Source organism: Saccopteryx bilineata, chromosome 6 (assembly GCF_036850765.1).
Source record: "Saccopteryx bilineata isolate mSacBil1 chromosome 6, mSacBil1_pri_phased_curated, whole genome shotgun sequence".
Taxonomy (NCBI): domain Eukaryota; kingdom Metazoa; phylum Chordata; class Mammalia; order Chiroptera; family Emballonuridae; genus Saccopteryx; species Saccopteryx bilineata.
Genome location: NC_089495.1, coordinates 25229870 through 25243400, shown reverse-complemented (window position 1 = coordinate 25243400; position 13531 = coordinate 25229870). Strand labels below are relative to the sequence as shown.

The 13531-nt window shown below is 37.8% G+C and overlaps 1 protein-coding gene across 9 annotated transcripts in view; it reads right to left on the bottom strand.

The window, feature by feature from the left end:
* NRG1 (neuregulin 1) overlaps positions 1-13531 on the bottom strand; it is a 1091963-nt gene that overhangs the window by 15665 nt on the left and 1062767 nt on the right. For 3 of the 9 annotated variants that reach the window (XM_066235614.1, XM_066235611.1, XM_066235617.1), the window contains 2 exons: positions 9074-9132; positions 2291-2314 (listed from right to left, as the gene is read on the bottom strand). In XM_066235614.1, coding sequence (XP_066091711.1) covers positions 2291-2314; positions 9074-9132 — 83 coding nt within the window. Of the gene's footprint in view, positions 1-2290; positions 2315-8720; positions 9133-9743; positions 9812-13531 lie in introns of those variants that run through there. The other 6 variants (XM_066235615.1, XM_066235612.1, XM_066235618.1 and 3 more) reach the window with 3 other exon arrangements.

The following is a 13531-nucleotide window of genomic DNA, read 5'->3' as shown; positions in this document are numbered from 1 at the left end:
AAGGAAGACAATGCATCGTGTGTGCTCTCAGGGAGTCTTTTGGCAAGTTTTTTGATTATTAGAAAAGTAAAAAAGACTAGATTGACCTGGGTTTGTGAGCATATGGTATATGATGACTTGCCCGTTTGTCTCATGTCAGGAGGGTACCTGTTTCCTGGTGGGAGCAGTCATGGAAAGGGTGGGGCCGCCCAATGAAGGCTGGGGGGGTAAAGCACAAGTGCACAGGGGAACCAGGCAAGCCAACGCCCGCAGAATACACACGTGGGGTTCACATTCTGTGTTCACACCAGCATTTATTGAATGCCTTAAATGGTTCTCATCTGAGTTTCTATTTGATTTTCCAATGTATACTAAGTCAGGTGTCCTCCTCCACCCCATATGGAGGTGTTAAAAATACATGATAAAAAATAATAAAAACAATAGTTTCTTTTAACCCCCTTTCTCCCCCCACCCCATTGTTTGCTTCGTGCAGCAGGGTCAATAGGGCAACAATACATGAAAGGCAGCACTGAAAAAATAGCCCTCAGTCCACTTGGCAGACCTGCCTTAAAGAATGAAAATGCTTCGGAGATTCAGTCTATGGTCGGGCTGAACGTATTCAGGTGAATTAGGTCAAGCACGTTGTTCAGTATGATCTGGCCAGGCCGACAGACAGAGGCCTTGTTTTTCTCAATTTCCACTGACCTTTAAAGTCTGACTTCTGACTTTCCTTAAAGGTGAAACATTTGAGCCTTGGGACTATGGAGCCTCTGGAAGGACTTCCTTTCTGAGATATGCAAATATCAACAAGATGTGTCTTTATTGACCCTTAACATCTTGCTGATGGAGAATTGGTATATCTGAATTACGCTTTACCTTACTTCATTGTTTGGGAATGAAAATGATAAGTTCTAGAATCAGACTCTAAAGTGATGAGTTGGAAAGACTATTAGGGAGAAGAGGAAAGATGATGGTGGAATGTCTTCCCTCCCTTCAGGATAGTCCAATAAGCCTTTTTAGAATTGGACTCAGTTTCCTCCCGAGAGAAGTAAGCCATATAAATAATATGTATGTAGATGACCTGTCACTGAAGTGACACTGGTGGGCTCTCTCTCTCTCTCGCCTCTTGCTCTTGGGAGATGTTCTTTGATGTTTAAAGGTCCATATATAAATATGGGGGGATTCTCATCAAATAAATAGTTTTCTCTTGAAGTTTTTTGAAAAAGGGGGGGGTGCTATTCATTTTCTACTCCTGCAACTGCTAGAGCCCGCAACAGCCTCATGTCCCACAAAGTATGGCAAGTGCATTACTGTCAACTGTGATGTTATCAGCCAAAAGGAAATAGCAGCTGTAGGATGCCCTCCCTGCATGATGTCACTGACACCAGCTGAATGGGGAGCAGCTATTCTGTTAATCAGGACATTGCTGACCCATGACCACCTTCCACGGCTGTATGCAGCCTTCTGGAGGCTGGGGCCTGCACGGAGAGCCTCAGGGAAGGGAGTATGGCTTCCCCTCCTTCCAAGACAGGCCTTCTCTACCAACTCTTTAGCACAAAGGCCTTCAAAGGAGCACGCCCCAAATTCATATGCTCATAGGAGATATTTTATGTTTACTGTGTTTGATTACTTGCCTGGATAATCTTAATGACTCAAGTTTAATTCCATTAGCACTAGAATTTCCACCTAAAATAGCACAAGGCTCATTTCTTTCTGTTTTCTATTTCCTTGCCCAAGAGATAACAAAGTTGACCAGAGTCATGTTTGAATAGCTCAAAAAAGTCAGAGCAATTCATGTCTGTTCATACAATATTGTGTTGCAATATAAGGGCTTTTTATGTTACTATATTAGATACGATTTTTATATTGCATGTCAAACTCCCATCAGCCTAAGATGTGGTGGTTTGTAAGGTTTTAAGGTGTAATTAAAACTTCCTTAGTTCTCAGGCCCATGGTTTGGTTCCTCCTGTAGCCTTGTGTACCGCTCCAACTTACCCCAGCTCTGAAATAACAGCGCGGCCAGTTCCAATCAGTGAGTCAGGCAATGTGTGATATATGTGAATTTGTAGCAGGTGAGGTAATTTTAAACTCTATGTGAAGTTTGGGAGTCTAAAAGTTGCTGCACTCAGTAACATTTTGGTAAACTAATCACAGACTGAAGGCAGAGAAATCATTGTTATAGCTGTATGATCCCTTCTAAAGAAAAAGGAAATTAGTCAGGAACTGAAAGGTAAGAGTAGGGAGGGAAAAAAGATTTCAGCTCATAGGCTCTAAATTCTGCAGGCTAAAAGGAATGATGATTGGTCCATACCCATAAATTCAATCCCAAGATGCTCTGCCAATGCAGAAAGTTGACAAAAAAAGAAAGAAAGGGAAAAAAGTTTCAGAAAAGAGCAATACACTGCACTCCAAAACACATTACACATGACTATTACGGCTGTTTGTGCGTGCACATTGAGCAGGACACATGGTGGTTGTTAACGAAGCAGTGCTCAGGTATGCCTCCAAGAGTCCACACAGGGAACTTCTTTTTCAAGAGGTGTGCCAACAGCAGCACATTGTGTCTTTAACCCTTAAAAGACCTTACTGAGGGAGAAGCTGTATACCTGAACTATCTGCTCTCCTGCTGCTACATTGTTTGGGAATAGAAATATCGGATAGTAATTGGAAAAGGCATTTGGTATTACTTCATTCCTGTCTTTGTAAAAGGCAAAAGCCAAATTCTAAATACATGAATTTTTTCCCCCAAAGACACACAGTGGCAGGGCCAGGAATAGAAGCCAGGAGGGTCAAAATTTGGTCTAAAAAATTTCACCACATGGACTTCTATTTTCCATTAGTTATGCTCTTGAATTTCTCATTGCTTTGGTTATTATTATTGTTTTAAAGAATCTCTATCTCCTTTTCTACGAACTTTATACTCTCTCCACCACTTAGGTAATATTTAGTAAACATTTCTGCCACAAAGCTAGATAGGGCTTTGGGGCATCAGAACCTACTTCCGTTATTTTTTTTATGCCATTCCTGTATGGTGCAGGGAATGCTCAATGCCTTTTTCAAATTGTGTAAAAAAACAAAAACGGGGGGGGGGGAGAACACAATTCCTAGGGCCTTTAGTTAATTTTAATTTATCACTCCCTCAAATAACAGAGAGCCAATTAGATGATCACTCCACAGTGTTGAGCTTGGTGTGCAGCTGCCAGCCAGCAGGCACAGGCATTCCGGGGATCGGAGGGCACCACGGGGGAGAGAGCTCCGAGTGTGAGCCCACAGCCCTGGCAGATCTGACTGTGGAGGCGCCAGGATGGCAGGACTCATAAGACCTGCATGGGGTCAGATGGAGTAAGGGAGAAATGGGGCAAAGGAGAAGAATAAAAATAAAAACCCCCTAGAAATGACACTTTCTAGTCTTGAAGCAAAAATTCCTAATTAAATTTCACCAGATGGACCAGCCAGGGCACACAGGAAAAGCGCCCATCTTCTTCTCCATCATTCTTCCTCTCCTTTCTCTCTGTCTCTCTCTTCCCCTCCTGCAGCCAAGGCTCCATTGGAGCAAAGTTGGCCCGGGCACTGAGGATGGCTCCATGGCCTCCGCCTCAGACACTAGAATGGCTCTGGTTACAACAGAGAGCATTGCCCCTGGTGGACATGCTGGGTGGATCTCAGTCAGGCACCTGCAGGAGTCTGTCTGCCTCCCTGCTTCTCACTTCAGAAAAATACACACAAAAAAATAAAATAAATTCACCAAGTGGAGCCCTTTAGGAGCTCTTGGTGTGGTGGAGTGGCAGGGGCAGGATGAGAACAGAGGTTCAGGAGTCTACATTTCTTCCCTTGGTCACTGATTAGAGAGATACCAGTGCAGTTCAAAAATATGACAAGGTCCTTCTTACATTTCACAACATGTGGTAGAGGGCTATTCTCTCACAAAACCATCAGTCTGGGCCTGGATAAAGCACCTGATATGGAGAGGGAAGAGTAGGAGCTGGAGTCATCCTGGTTTCAGGTCCTGCCTCTGCCATTTGCCTGTGTAGTGACTTTGGACAAGTTAATTTCTCATTGACAAAATGCTTATGATACTAACACATGCCTCGCAGGGTGACCCTATGGAGTAAATAAATCGTGAAATAGGTCGGCCAATAGCCAAAGGGTTTAACAGCTTGGGGAACAGACGGAGTCTGCACATTTACCTCAGACCGGTTAATGCTTGGAGGTTTACTTTTGACTAATTTCATGGCATTAAAAATTTAGATTCTAAAAACTTGCCATCTCTTAAGGAAATGAGAATTCACAGATTTCAAAAACACATATATCAAATAGAACATCAAGTATCAATGATACTGAGAGGCACTCTGTATAGTAGGGTGTTCTCTCTGCCTTGGGTCCAGGAGACTCAGGCAAATCACCTAAAGTTTTCATAAATTAAAAGCTAGAAGATATAGGGTTAATTTGGTTGCACAATGTTCACAGCAAAACAATTTATCCCAAACAAATTTCTCTTGCCTCTGTGCAACAATTTGACAAATGGACTTTTTTTTTAAATTTGTTTCTTTCACATAAACTTTGGAACACATAAGTATGAAAATTCATGTTGGGAAGTGATAATAAATTTCCTTACACATTTTCATGAGGATGTGACTTGATTTTTCTCTCTAGAACCCTCTCCGTCTCTTGCCTTTTCCTCCTACCAGTCAGTAACAATTTAAGGGTTAAACTCGAGAGATATTTACAGAAACTCTTTCCAGAGCATCATTATGCCATGCCTACATGAACACTGCTAATGATCTATATAGAAGGCTTGGTTAAGTCTTCAATAAAATTAGTAACATGCCCATGCATACATATTACTGCATTTACAGTTTTATAGGTAAGTCTGTGAGCCTAACTATAATTTCATTTCATGGGAAGTCATTCATATCAGGCAGCTTCAATTTCAAATAATTCAAAGGGAAATTGGTACTTAAAATTGGAATTTCTTCTGGCCATAAGCTCTAACAAGGAAATAAGCAGAGGAAACATGCATCAGTCATTCTAGATCTGAAGCAAACACTACTCTAATTTATTTTTACTATTGGTGGCTACATTTCTTCATTGTAAGTCAAGAAAAGCATAATACACACTTTTCATTTCATGAAGAGGTTATTACTTTCTATCTATTCTCTTTAATTTAATGTTGGCTTAGGCTCATTATGCATCATACGCTTCCTATTGAACTGCTGCCTAGCCACTACATTTTTCAAATTAAATTAATAATTCAAAAACACAAAGGTTACTGTAAACAATTTAGTTTCCTTTTCTACATGTGATTTCCTGCTGTGCAGTAAGCAATATAAAAAATTAATTTAAATCTAAGAGTCTTTAGAAACTATTAAATATTGAGTCACTAATCCTTTGCTTTGGGATTTTATAATTGTTTGAAGAAAATTGAATTAACCTGTAGGTTAATTTAAATTTTCAATTCCATTAGAGAAAAGAACAACAAAACAACTTTCTTTTACCAAAATTATATGTACATGCAATTATGGTTTCTGTTAAAATTTAAAGACATTTAGGATTTCAGTTTAACATCTTAGGTCTCCTTATGGAAATAATCTCAAAGACTTACATGTTGTCTTGACTTTCTGCACCTCTGAGATTTTTAAAGGAGTTCTGTCAATGCCAGTTTTAAATGGGACCCATTTAATGTCTGACTTTTAATTTTCAACTTACCTTTACAAATGTAGATAGGTTTTTCTTTTTTTTTTCACATATACCAATCCATATGGCTACTGAGCCCTTTGAAATGTACTGGGAGACTTTCTCCTTACTCCCATTTCCATGTGCACCAAAGCACACTCACAAACATACACACACTAGAATCTCACTACACTCAGAATTCATGATAATTTTGTCATAGATTGAATGTGCCTTGATACTGTCAGCAAAATACATATCTGATGAATAAATAACTACAACAGATTTTTTAAGCATTTAGAAATCAATACAAATAAGTTAAAATTACTTGTAAGGATATCTGCTACATTTACTTACTCTGAGAATATGTCTAAAAGTTCTAAAATCACCCTCTTTTAAAATAGTCTATAGTTTGGGTTATTCTATAATGACTTCCTATCATATGTTAATTTATATATGACATACTCGCTCTGTACTTCCTCTAACTATCAAAGCTTTGAGTGCTTTTCTACTCCCTCTCCATAAAGTCTATAAGTTGATTATGGACTGCCTGTACACACACACACACACACACACACACACACACACACGCTGATGAACACAATCCTTTCAAGTAGAAATTTAGTGTCAATACGTCAAATCTGAAGTTGACTAGCCTTGGCAATATTTTCCTGGATAGTACTATAAATATGTTTTATTTCAAGGCACATGGTTACCTTCAAGAAAGTCATATAAAATGAACATTGTTCCTTTCTTATATACTTTCAATCAGTTTTTATAAATCAGTAAAATGCCCCATAGGACACTCTGACCAGAAAGGTTGCATCAAATCCTGATCATGTAATTTAAGCATTATAAAACTTGAACATTCTTTTAAAATGTTATTTTTCAACTGAAACTGCCGTTTGGTGTGTTAAAAAATGTTTCTCTTTAAAGCCAAGGAATATCTTTTCTTTTAAAATTTATGTTACGTGTTTCAGATTTATGAACAATTAAACTTTAAATGTTACTAGTGTGGTGATATATTTCTTTTTTATTCTTTGTGTGGCCCTCATTGCTACCTGAACATAAAGTTCTCAGAACAATAGAAAGTTATTTTCTTGTCCTCTATGGGAATTTGCAGAAATAAAAATTGAGAATTGGATATACGGAGATTAGGAAATTAACTCTGGGCTAGACCAGTGTGGAAGGCAGCTTCTGATGGGAAGTCCTTGCTTTTCTGGGCAGGAGACAGCACAAAGCACTGTCATTAGAGATTTTGTTCATAAATGTGTTTCCTAGCCATCTTAAATCAGGTTAAATATGAATGCTGCTTTCCTGGCTGTCTTCCAAAAGTGCCACTGAAAGCGTACTAAAGAATTTATTTAAGGAATCACATTCTGATTGAATACGTAGTGTGGTTCTTTCTAAATAATATCCCATGAAAGAAAGTTGTCTAAAAGAGAAATTGATGATTTCTCTGGTTACAACTGTCATATCCAATGGCATTATTATTTTTAGAAATAGCTTCATTTTTGATGCTTTTCTCTATATTGTGCCCTAATGTTGCCTTCAGTGCACAATGAAACTATATAATACCACACATTTAAATATAATGCAAATATTCAGAATTTTCATTCAATTATAAAATAAAATTTCATTGTATTTATACAGTTTCATGGATTTGCTAAATCTATACTATTTGAATACAAACACATTTCTAAAAGTAATGGCTTTAATGCATTAAGTAAAATTCTAAAAAAAAATTTTATTATTTCCCTTTTACTTCCTATATTATCTACTTTTAGAAAATTAGCCTGTAGCTATGGAGAGGAAAAGTCTGTTCATTAAATGCATATAATTTTAAGATCTGTCAATAAAGTGAAGATTATATTTGAAAATTTAGTAATATCAGTTTACCAATTTTCACAACAGAAAATAGTCAAAACATAATCTTTGATATGTAGTCTATGCAAAAATAATAAGTACCACTTCACTAAATAAACAATTAAATATTATGGGTCTAATCTCCCACTAATGCATATGGAATCTATTTTTCCAGAAAATTTATTCTTCTATGACTGTTAACACAAGGAACAGAATCCTATTCTCTGTGTGTATATGAATAAGGGTGAATCCCTTGTTTTAGGGCCCCAAATGACCAGCTCCTATAACTGTTTCTTGTGTTACATAAATTTACACTGCAATCAGCTATGTCTAATATTATTTAGAGTGAGCAATTGACAATCTAAATCAAAGGTGGACAAATCCAGCCCACTACTTGCTTTTGTAAATATTTTTAACAGCACACGGTCATGGCTCATCAGTTTATGCACTTTCTATGGCTGCTTTTGTGCTATGATGGCAGAGTTAAGTAGTTGGGATGGTGATGATGTCACCTGCAAACCTTTTAGGATTTACTCTCTGATCCTTTACAGAAAAGAAAATTGCCAACCTTTGATTTAAAAGAATAGCTTCATGGAATCCATTTGAAATGCAATGCTTTGGAAGCTCCAAAATTAAAAGCTATTGTCCCAATTCACAAAAGAAGGACAAATATGTATTTAACTATCTGTACAATTATATTCAATGTGAATTGGGCTGTTTAGGAATGATGTCCAAAACTTCATGAAGCCATAGAAATTCATCAAAATGTCTCAGTTCTGCATTTAAAAGTATATATTTCTAGAGGTGAACTTTTACATTTCAAAGTAAATAATATATACTAAAAAACCTATTTTCCCCTAAAATTATCATTGAAACTAGCAGTAAAGAAACACTAACATAAATAAATGATTGTTTAAACTAGTTCTTAATCCCTTATTTTCTAAGCAACAAAAATAGAAGGCAGGCTATCTCATTCGCTGTGAAATGTTTGCTTGTTTTAAATTTTCCTACTCAGTGCTTTTTTTATACTTAAATGCAAACTGCTGGTTAATGAAGAAAAACATCTGAACTCTTTTTATTTTGTTTATTTGTAATAAATACATTCTGAAACCAAAATTCACTTACCATCATTTCAAGTGTAGTATTGGTTACAACTTAGCAACATCTTTTTCAGGATGTTGTCATTTTATAAAGAAGATGGACTGTTCAGTGGAACGCTTTTATTTTATCAATAAAAGTGAGACTTTTAAATGCCTTTATTATAATTTCACTGCTTGATATTGACTGTCATTTCGTATCACATTATTCAATGTCAATTTCAGAAACATCAGGAGCCTCACACACCTATTAGAGTCTCAGAGCCAACTAGTCACGAACGGAGGAAGTAATACAATCTCTTTGGTTAATGGTCTCATGCGACAGGCAGAGGCAGTCAATGTTAGACCTGGTCAAACACATCTAGCTCTAGGTGAAATCTGAGGGGAGATGCAGCAACAAGAAAGCAGCACCGACTGAGCATGCTCCTATTCAGGCAGAGACAGAAAGGGAGTGGACGTACTGTAGAAGCTGGCCATTACGTAGTTTTGGCAACGATCACCAGTAAACTCATTTGGGCACCTGAGAGAAGAAACAAAAAAAAAACAATGGTAGAAAAAACAGAGAAAAAGAGAAGAGGTGAATATATGCTAGAAAGAAGCTCCTTCAGTGTCATTTGATCGAACTTGGTGAGTTCACCCTCAGGAACTGAGTCTTTGTCCTAATTCTAGCATTCAGACTCTGGCTTTTCCCCCCAAAGGGTTAACAGTTTGGACCCAATGTAGTTCCTTGGGTTTGTATGACAGGAAGATCCCAGCATTTTAAGTGACTGCTTTCTTTCAACAGGAGTCACTTAAAATTAAATCTGACATTTTCTTCACCTCAGTTTTTTCCATTTCACAACTTGAGTCAAAAATGTTAGAAGGATTTTTTTTTTTTTTTGGTTGGCCTGCCTGCTATGGTTGCTGGCATCATTGACCATCCTGGTGGGTCCTTCTTTTCAATTTATGAACCTTTGGGGACCATGCTGAAAGACAGCTGAACAAGGTCAGATTGAATGGCTCAGGCCTCGAGTCATTAAACCATAATTAGAACAAAGGAATCAGTTACAACTGAGCTATAAAAACACCAAGTGGTAGCGCTTGTTGCTGTAGTTTGGGGGAGAAAGCAAATTTCAGATTATTTTAACATACTTTCTTGGTTTTGGACTTTCATGGGCACATTCTCAGTACATCTCGCTCCAGTGAATCCAGGTTGGCACCTAGAGGGCAAACATGGGATAAGCAATGGAACGCTAAAGACAGTGAACTTTCAGACTGGCAACTTTCCTCCTATGGAATACTGAGATCCTACCAATGACCCGGTGACTGCACAACATAAAGAAAAGAGAAAGAGAAAACATTTAGAAAACCATGTCCCATGAAAACTGTGGCGTATATATTTTTGTTGTCATTTGCTTCAGTCTTCATTAAGTTAACTGAAACTCAACTAGAGTGACGTTGAAAAGTTGAATAGGGGTGGCAAGTCCCGGGCAGCTAAGTCATTTTCCCTTTGCCATTTCCTTATTCCCCACTGATCGTCGACTCTTCCTGTGTTAATCAGGTGATCACTTGGTAAGGTGTATAAATGTCTAACCGCTATGTTTACACCTGAAACTAGTATAATACTTATGTCGACTGTAACTGAAAAATAATTAAAGAAAACCTACTGTTTTGGTAAGAGCTTAAGTGATTCTATCCATACTCTTCAATCATTTAAGTGATTCTGAGGTTTTACTTTTATAGACACTCAATTTTGTACTTATTTCAAAGGTTATAAGTTATTAAGTTAAGTCATCAATTTCCAAATAGTTTTGCCTTAAAAGCAAAATGACGTCAGTATAAGTTGAGTACTTTCACATCCTAATGCTAACTGACAAGAAAAACTGCATTCCCTGTGTTTTTTAAAAATATTACAAATTACGCCTCATTTTAGTTGTTGGAAAATAAAGCAGCTTTTTTTTTTTTTGTATTTTTCTGAAGCTGGAAAGGGGGAGGCAGTCAGACAGACTCCCGCATGCACCCGACTGGGATCCACCCGGCACACCCACCAGGGGGCGATGCTCTGCCCATCTGGGGCGTCGCTCTGTTGCTACCAGGGCCACTCTAGTGCCTGGGGCAGAAGTCAAGGAGCCATCCCCAGCGTCCGGGCCATCTTTTGCTCCAATGGAGCCTCAGCTGCGGGAGGGGAAGAGAGAGACAGAGAGGAAGGAGAGGGGAAGGGGTGGAGAAGCAGATGGGCACCTCTCCTGTGTGCCCTGGCTGGGAATCAAACCCGGGACTTCTGCACACCAGGCCGACGCTCTACCACTGAGCCAACCGGCCAGGGGTATAAAGCAGATTTTTATTAGAACAAATTTTACTTTATTCAATTATCTCAAATCAAAGACAAATACATTTTAAACACTTAAACATTAAAACGTCTTGATGTCATTTTGCTTTTAAGTTAAAACTATTTGGAAATTGTATAAAATTTACATTTTCCTCATATACATTCACCTATCAAAATTCTAGACGTGATATACTATTGTTCTTAAGGTTATATATTGGGGCTATTGTGTCTACCAATGGAAGTCATTTACAATTGCTCTTTTTGTGTTTTTATTTCAGTAACTACAGCATTTCAGATTAGATTCATTTTACCCAATATCATGCTCTAAGTGAGGCCATCAAAAGATTCTGAGAAGCAAACATACTTACAGATGCTCAACACGCAAAGTCATGATCATTGCTAATAGTTCATCTGTACCATAACCATCATGCAAAGCACCTGACATAATGTTGTTCTGATAACACATACTCATGATTTATAAACAACCACTTCTTCTCCAGAGTAAATAAAAATAAACACTGTCTTTTGGCATTAAAGAGTTGTGAATAAAACTATTCGTTTTTACTAATATAACGGTGATTTAAAAAATTCTCTTAAAGCCAAATTGAATGCCAACAATGTTATCTTATGATTTGGTATACACAGTTCTCCTATTTTATGAAAAAAGCCTGCAAGATAAACTACTGGCAGTTCCAAATTTCCAGCCCATGCATACTTATATAAACTTAAATTATAAGTGATTATTAACATTAATATTGATGAGCTTAACAAACAGCAACATGTACTGACTGATAATAGCCCTTTTGAACTCTTTCAAACACTTTTATTTAAATGAACTGGTTATTTTTGGTTAGAATAGTTTTGCTGCAGTAAGTAGATGAGTGAGACAAATACAGAAATAAGAACTATAACCTTTAGGCTGGGTCATTTCTCATCAAGATGTCATTCTCTATAGTTCAATAAGAATATCTTCACAGATATATAAGAACAATATATGGAAACCTACTTTCTATAGAACTTATCTGAAATAATTTATGATGTATTTGGGGGTTTTATTTGTGTATCTGTTTCTAAATCAGGAATATACATCCATATAGACAATAGAGATATATTCTATAATAATTATTTCATCTTATCTGTTTGCCTTCTTGAAAAAAATTAAAATCCTCATATTGATCACATAATAATCCACTTTTTTATACTACAAAGAATATAGAATAAGATAAATGAATACTGTGTGTGTGTGTGTGTGTGTGTGTGTGTGTGTGTGTGTAGAGAAAGAGAGAGAACCATTTGAGGTGAGGAATGTACTTATTTAAGGATCATGAATTAACAAATAGCCAAGGAATCATGAATCCCTTAAGAGAAGAAGTATTTATGCATCTTTTTTTTTCCTTTTTGGGGGGATTTTTCCAAAGTTAGAAGCAGGGAGGCAGAAAGACTCCCCGATGTGCCCAACCAGGATCCATCTGGCATGCCCACCAGGCGGCGATGCTCTGCCCAGCTGGGCGTTGCTCCACTGTGGCCTGAGTCATTCTAGTGCCTAAGGTGGAGGCCATGCAGCTGCCCTCAGTGCCCAGGTCAAGTTTGCTCCAGTGGAGCCTTGGCTGCGGGAGGGAAAGAGAGAGATAGAGACAAAGAAGAGAGGGAATGGTGAGAAGCAGATGGGTGCTTCTCCTGTGTGCCCTGACTGGGGATGAAATCCGGGATTTCCACACGCTGGGCTGATGCTCTACCGCTAAGCCAACTTGGCAGGGCAACTCATTTATGCATCTTAAATGACAGTTTTAAGATCAGAGGGCACAGAACAACTAAGTAAAGGAGATCAAAAATTTTCCCCAATCAATTTTCTAATTAGTATGAAATTCTAAAATAATGTTTCCTAGGAAATTAGCATAATAGGATGGTGGTTTATCTCTACATAAGATGTTATAGAATACTTGACGCAGTCACACTAGATCTTAAAGTATGCCAATTCTTTCTGGAAATGTCAGCTATGTCTGAACCAGAACTACTTTTTTACTAATGTTGATCTTCACTCAGATAAATTTTCTTAGTGCAAAGTCTTATTTCTTCAAAGTATGGTCCATGGACCAAGAGCACCATCATCTTTTGGGTTCTTGTTCCTTGAAAGGCAGAATCTCAAGCCTCACTCCAGAACTAGTGAATAAAAATCTGCATTTTAACAAGATCCCCAAGAGATTTGTAGGTAGATTAAAGTGTAAAGTGTCAGGGACCCTGACCTGGGAAGATGAAGTCCAAGGTCCTCTGTCTTGGAACCACTGTATTTTGCTGCTTGGATGTAAGCAGCCCACTGGGTTTTATTGGGCCTCAGTTTTCCTCAGTGACAAGATTAAGGCATTTAGCTATGTGATTATCAAAGGTTTCTTTTACCACAAAGGTTCTGGGAATTAAAACTCATCCTAACATGTGGAGTCACTGTACAAAACCCCAATGTCATTTCCTCTGAGGGCATTGCCAGTCAGGGAGGATTCAAGAACTTCTAAAATATACTGTGTTGATGGAATACATTTTTAAGACAACCATGGAGGTAAGACAAATTGCAAAACCTATTCCCAAGCAATTCAATTGTTCAGCAACAAAGTCACTG